At 64.1% G+C, this 7,044-nt stretch overlaps 1 protein-coding gene across 1 annotated transcript in view; it reads left to right on the forward strand.

Moving 5' to 3' along the window:
* PPP2R3B (protein phosphatase 2 regulatory subunit B''beta) overlaps positions 1-3,289 on the forward strand; it is a 52,153-nt gene extending 48,864 nt beyond the window's left edge. Inside the window, exons 12-13 of the mRNA XM_037734848.1 lie at positions 3,066-3,216; positions 3,251-3,289. Coding sequence (XP_037590776.1) covers positions 3,066-3,216 — 151 coding nt within the window. The 3' untranslated portion in view covers positions 3,251-3,289. The remainder of the gene's footprint in view (positions 1-3,065; positions 3,217-3,250) is intronic.
* Positions 3,290-7,044: the final 3,755 nt, after the last annotated feature.

The following is a 7,044-nucleotide window of genomic DNA, read 5'->3' on the forward strand; positions in this document are numbered from 1 at the left end:
TCCTGCCTCAGCCTCCTGAATAGCTGGGATTATAGGCACCCGCCACCACACCCGGCTACTTTCTGTATTTTTACTAGAGACGGGGCTTCACCATGCTGGCCAGGCTGGTCTCCAACTCCTCACCTGCTGATCCGCCTGCCTCGGCCTCCCGAAGTGCTGGGATGACAGGCCTGAGCCACCTGTAATCTTCTTCTGGCCCGCTGCCTGGCCTGGAGCCTGCAGTGTGATTTGGGGGGCTGGGGGGAGTCAGGGCGCACGGCCATCGTTCCCAGCCCTGGGGGCCGTCTCCCCTGACGCAGCAGTACGCGGGTGCCGCACTAGGCCTGGTCTTCGGAGGCGTCCTCACAGCCAGGGCTGGGTTTCTCACATGCTTTCGCTCCGTGGTTCCTGTCTGTGGCCATAAAGTCAGATACACTGCGACACTTTCAGCCGGCCTTGTGTTCCCAGGATAAATCTTCCTGCGTCATACGTTACCCTCGTATATATTGATTATCTGCAGCGTTTTGTTTGCTGATTGAGTTTTTGAGGCAGGGTCTCGCTCTGTCACCAGGGCTGGAGTGCAGCGGTGGGATCTCAGCTCTCTGCGGCCTCCACCTCCCGGGCTCAGGCGATCCTCCCGTCTCGGCCTCCCGAGCACCTGGGACGACAGGACTGCGTCTCCACACCCAGCTTCTTGTTTTAAGAGAGTCCTGCTGTGTTGCCCAGGCCGGCCCCAAACTCCTGGGTTCAAGTGATCCTCCCTCCTCGGCCTCCCAAAGGGCTGGGGTTGCAGGCGTGAGCCCCCGCGCCCGGCCGGCTGATTTTCTGCCGATATCTGGGTCTGGCTTTGGTGTCGGGGTAATGTGGGCTCAGGGAAGGGGGAGCAGTATTCTCTCACTGTGTTTTCTGGAAGAGCGTGTAGAGACTCCTGTTTCTTCGTTCCTCGATGTCTGCTAGAATTCACCAGTGGCCCCGGGGGGGCCTGGGTTTTTCAATAACCGCTCTGTTGTGGTACGACGGACGTTTTGGGGGTGCCGATGCCTGCGCCTTGACGTACCTTCATAGCTACAAAGCCATGACTACCGTCGGGGCAACGCATGCCCCGCTGTGCTCCCCCCAGAACTTTACCGGAATTTTCTTGAATTTCCTGGACCCGTTTGGTGGAATGGGCCAGGGAGGCCATTGGGAACGGCAGCTTCGTGAGAGGCTTCCAACTAAAAATCAAATTCAGCCGGTGTGGTGGCACACGCCTCTAATCCCCGCACTGGGAGGCCGAGGCGGGCAGATCACGTGACGCCGGGGGTTCGAAACCAGCCTGAGCCACATGGCGAAACCCCGTCTCTACGACAAAGACACAAAATCGGCCGGGCGTGGTGGCACAGACGCCGGTAATCCCGGCTACCGGGAGGCTGAGGCAGAAGTGCTTGAACCTGGGAGATGCTGGTTGCCGTCAGCTGAGATGGCACCATTGCACCCCAGCCTGGGAAGTAAGAGCGAAACTCCATCTTGCAAAAAATAAATAAGTAAATAAATAAATAAGTGACCGTATCAGAAACTGGCTGAGGCCACGTCCGTGATTCTTTTTTGGGGGGGACAGTCTGGCTCTGTCATGCAGGTTGGAGGGAGGTGGGACAGTCTCGGCTCACTGCAGCCTCCACCTCCCGGGCTTAAGGGGTCCCCCCGCCTCAGCCCCCGGAGTAGCTGCCATGACGGGAGCGCCACCGCGCCCGGATTTTTGTGGAGATGCGGTGTAGGCTGGTCCTGAACACGTGAGCTCAAGGGTCCGCCCGCCTCCGGCCCCCAGTGCTGGGATGACAGGCCTGAGCCCCCGCCTCCGCCCTTGAGGGAGCTTTGCTGGTGTGTGCGCGTCAGACACGCGCGTTCACCGAAGTGGTTTCGTTACCGTCGGTGATGTTTCCTGCTTGGGAGTTTAACACCTGCGGCTTCCACGGCGCTGGCGTCTCCCGCGTGCGTGATTCCGATTTGTGTTTTTCTGTATGATCGGCATGGGTAAGGACGATCGATTTCAATCTTGTCACGGAACCACGAGTACCACTGATTTTCTGGTGGCCTTGTTCGGGTTTTCCTTCTGTTCTCCACGTGCCTTCCCGCAGCAGCGTGGGCCGCTGACGCCCGAGGCCCTTTCCTGTCTTCTCAGTGGGCACTGGGAGCCGCCGGGTCAGGCGTCCTCACTTACAGGCCGCTCAAAACACTCTCCTGTTCCCGACCACGGTCGCCACGGAGCTGCGTTCTAAGCCCCGCCCCTCCCCACACTCCGTCCTGTTCCTGCCGGGCTCTTGGGGCTCCCGCTGAGCCCCGACCATCCATCTCTTCCTCCTCTCGCCATTCTCCTCCTCCCATCCCCCTGCTCCCTGCTCCCCACCTGACCAGTGTCCACCGCCATTGCCGCCCAGTCCCGCGCTCGGGTAGCCACGTGCCACCTTCCCCGTGTCCACTCCCGCCCTGGCTGGCGGCACTCACGTCCGTGGCCAGGGTGACCAGGCCTGTGGGGAGCTCAGCGCCAGGCTTCGGGGGGTGTCTTGTAGAGCAGACATGTCCACACGGCATCTCCGAGGGTCTGTGCGGCTGGTGGCCCCGGAGTGGTGCCCCCATCACTGCCGAGACGCTCAGCGCGGGCGCACGTCCAGTCCTGGCGCTGCTGTGTGGTCCGGTCCCCTGGAGCTCTCGTGTGCGTGTTGGGAGAATCCGTCTAAGCCGAGCGCGGATGCGCCGTTTCGGAAACCGTTTCCCATCCTGGGCTTTATGTTCTGCCTTCTCGTGTGGACACCACAGCACGGCCAGGCGGGTCAGCGCTGCTCTGAGTCACTGTCGGCGTAGCTTCGGGGAAGCGCGCGCCACCCAGGTTCCCCCGGTAGGAAGGCCGCGGTGGGGACCTCGTGCCGGGGGCTCCAGCCCGTCCTGTGACCACAGGCCCCACTCCAGCTGGGTCAGCGCCTGCAGCTCCAGGTCGGCTTCGGGGCTCGGGGCTGGCGGCCCAGCGGCCTGCGTTTCCGGAAAACATCGCGGCGTCTCCAGGGCGCGTCGCCTCGCGCGGCCCCCGCGGCTTCACCATCCTCTCGTTGCAGGTTCGAGGCCGAACTCAGCCCCGTGGAGCAGAAGCTGAGTGCGCTGCGGTCGCCGCTGGCCCAGAGGCCGTTCTTCGAGGCGCCGTCGCCCCTGGGCTCCGTGGACCTGTACGAGTTCGCGTGCGGGGACGAGGACCTGCAGCCGCTGTGACGCCGCCCACGGGGGTCCGCGCGGCCGCTGTGGAAACCGTCCCGTCGTTGTCTTTTGCGGAAAACGCGTGCGTTTGTATGGAATGATAAATTTTTATTTATTCACAGAGGCGCGGTCATTGCTGGCTCGGGGCGGTGGGGGCGTGGGAAGGGGGGGTGGCTGCACCTGCCTGGAGCTCTGTGGCCGCTCGGGAACGGGACGGGTTCCCACACGGACCCCCCCAGCCTCTGCAGTCCCCGCGGTGACCCGACCTCCCCGGCGGCAGCGTCTCCCAGGAAAGGGGCGGCCCCGCTCCCCTCCCCCGTCCTGCACGGAGCCCCCCGGCCTGCAGGAGCGTTTTGTGGGAAGCACAAAGCCTGTGTGGCGGTCACGCTTCTGTTTTGGATAACTGGACGGTGTTCGGTCACACACGGAAGGAGGGGAGCCGCGGCCACCCCGAGAGCAACACACACGCCCCGTTTGTCCACCGGGACGCGTGGCCGTGACCAAGGTGGGCACACAGGGTGGTCCCGTGACCTAGGAGAGACGGTGGGGGCTCAGCTGGGGGCACAGGGCCACAGTGCCCAGGGGACGGCTGCTGCCCCCAAGGCAGCCACAGTGTCAGCAGGTGCTCCCGGATACCCCGAGGACGCCCACACCTGGGTCTGCCAAGGGTCAGGCTCATCGTCCCCAGCACCGGGGCTGGGACTGGGGGCTGGGGGTGGAGGCAGGCGGGTCCCAGCCGCTGCAGGACAATGACCCGGGAGTCACGGCCTGCACGGCCCCCCGCCCCTGCCCTGAGCTCCGGGTAGCACGTCCCCTGCACTGCCTCAGAAAAGCCCCTCCCCCCTGCACACACAGCTGCAAGCCAGAGCCCATGGTGGGGGGGGTCACCTCTGGGGGGGCCCCTCAGCCTGCAGCACTGACACTACGAGGAGACCCCGTGGGGGTTGGAGGCCGTGATGGCAGAGGCCTCCCTGGGGCCATGAACGTGAATACAGCGGCCTCCTCACCCCGTGTTCCTGCTGAGGCCCCTGAACGCCTCCGAGTGCCCCCCGCAGCCCCGTGCTCCCTGCATTCCACAGACACCCCCTCCCTCCCCAGTCCCAGACCCACGCCCTGGGCCGCCTCTCTGCCTGCTGTGCACCACACACCTTTGCTGCAGTCCACCTGTGAGGGGGGCTGGGGACCCCCACAAAACAAGCACCCGGGTCTCCCTGACCAGGAGGACGGAAGGAGGAGGATGTGGAGGGGGGAGGAGAGAAGGAAGAAGGAGGAGGGGGAGGAGAGGTGTGGAAAGGGGAGAAGAGGGAGGAGGGGAGGTGTAGATGGGGAGGAGGGGGAGGAAAACCGGGGAGCTGGGGCAGAACGCTGGTGGGCATCAGATGGCGAAATGAGGCAGAGGCAGAGCCGCACCCAGCAGTTTCTGGAGGAAACAGACCTCCCGGGGAGAAGGGGGGAATGGGGGGAACAGAGAGGGCAGGGGACGGAAGGGTGGGGACGGATAGACCTTTATGACTCGCAGAGGACGGGAAGGAGCAGAGGCCGCGCTCCTCCCCAGCGTGGCGCCCCTGAGCGCCGCGCAGCACAGAGCCCTGAGACACCACATCCTGTGGCTCATGGGACTCGGGCCGGTCACAGACCCCGCCCAGCCCAAACCCTGCAGTCTGACACCTGCAGACGAAGCCACTCGCCCTGCACGACTGCCGGGGGCTCGAACCACATTCCCTGTGACCCACGGTTAGACCGTGGAAGGGCAGGGAGGGCCCCCAGCCCCGGCCCCTCCAGGCTCGGCAGCCACAAACCCCACTCAGGGCCTGGGGAGCGGGCTCAGTTCTCCCCGTCACAGCACCCGGCCGCCCCCTCGGCCACAGGATGAGCCCACGCAGCTCCTGGGTGGGGGCTGCCCTGGCTCTTCCTCACGGTGGCCGGGTCTTCACTGCAGCCCCTCATGGGTCCCTCGCTGGCCCGTGTCCTGCCCATGGTACACCTGTGTCCACCCCTGCATCAGGTACCATGGTGGCTCTGACCACGTGGGGACTGTGAGTGACTCTAACCACATGTGGGGGCCCTGGCCACGAGGCGGCCACGAGAACAGCCCCTCTGTGGGGACAGAGTCACCCCATCTCCCTAGTGCGGCACAGCCTGACCTCACGGAACAGCAGCCAGAGGGGGGAACGAGGCCCCATTGGGAAGGAGGCCCCCCGAGGTGCACAGATAACATCACGGCGATGCGGCTCCCGGGGGGTCCCTAGCCCCCAGCACACAGCTCTGCCCTGAAACCACGATGGACCTGGGTGGCAGCTGTGGCAAACAGCTCACGGGTACAACCACAGCGTGACAGTGGGACGCACGCCCCTCCCCTGGTGATAGACGCCCAGAGCCCCTGTCCTACCTGCCTGGGCCTCGGCCCCACTCACAGCAACCTTGCAGGAGAAATCAGACGCCCAGGGCAGGGAGCCACGTGACGCAGGCGGCCACCAGGCTGCAAAGCTTGGGAACCATCGACTCCCCACTGCCCATGTCCGTCTTTGGAGACAGAGTGTGGCTCTTGTCACCCAGGCTGGACTGCACTGGCAGACGTGGGCAACGTGGCTGACGTGGCCGACGTGGGCGTGTGTGTGGCTGTCACCCCAGCAGACCCCAGAGAGGCTGGAAATGCAGCGTGTGGCCTCAGACCTGCAGCCCCAACCCTCCCCCACCCACGCTCCACAGCAAGCCCGGGAAAGCGAGTGCCCCAAGACGGCCCGGGCCACCCTTTCTTGGTTCTGGAAGACAGACCTGGAGGGGTCCTAGAGACTCACCCATCGGTAGCCTCCCCTGAAGCTGAAAAGCAGAGCTCAACACGGGGTCCAGAAAGCCACGTTTCCCTCCAGGAAGGCCAGCCACGGTCTCACGAGGGTGGGAAGACACAGACAGCAGGATCGTGGCTGCCTGCCACCGTAAAACCACAGCAGGGGCCGGGCGCGGTGACTCTCGCCTGTCATCCCAGCGCTTCGGGAGGCCGAGGTGGGCAGATCACCTGAGGTCGGGAGTTCGAGACCAGCCTGGCCAACATGGGGAAACCCCGTCTCTACTAAAAATACAAAAATTAGCCAGGCGTGGTGGCGTGTGCCTGTCATCCCAGCTACTCGGGAGGCTGAGGCAGGAGGATCGCTTGAACCCGGGAGGCGGAGGATGTCACCACCGCACTCCAGCCTGGGCGACAGAACGAGACTCCATCTCAAAGGACGATGATGAGGACGGTATAATAAACTTACTGAGATCAAGTCCACCGCCTCCGTCCGCTGGATCCGTAACTGTCACGGAGGCTCCGTGTCCCACGGAGGAAACTGGGAGGTTGAAGCAGCCAGTTCAGGACAAAAGCCTCAAAACCCCACCTTCGGCCGGGCGCGGCGGCTCACGCCCGTAATCCCAGCACTTTGGGAGGCCGAGGAGGGCGGATCACGAGGTCGGGAGTTCCAGACCAGCCTGGCCCACGTAGCGAAACCCGTCTGTAGTGAAAATACAAAAATCGGGGAGCACGACGGTGGGCATCTGTAATCCCAGGTGCTCGGGAGGCTGAGGCAGGAGGATCACCTGAACCCGGGCAGTGGAGGCTGCCGTGAGCCAAGATCGCAGCTCTGCCCTCCATCCTGGGGGACAGAGTGAGACTCCGTCTCAAAAAATGAAATAAGTATCAATGGGAGTGGAGGGAAGTGGGGGGCGTCCTGTGGCCTCGGGAAGGTTGGAGGGAGGGAGGGCATCTGGCGCCAGTTCCAGATGCTCAGGTCGTGCGCAAACGCAGGAACATACCAGAGGGGAACCAAGGACCCCCTTCCCATAAGACACAACGGGGGGGGAGGGCGG

Source organism: Cebus imitator, unplaced genomic scaffold (assembly GCF_001604975.1).
Source record: "Cebus imitator isolate Cc_AM_T3 unplaced genomic scaffold, Cebus_imitator-1.0 Scaffold672, whole genome shotgun sequence".
NCBI classification, from domain to species: Eukaryota; Metazoa; Chordata; class Mammalia; order Primates; family Cebidae; genus Cebus; species Cebus imitator.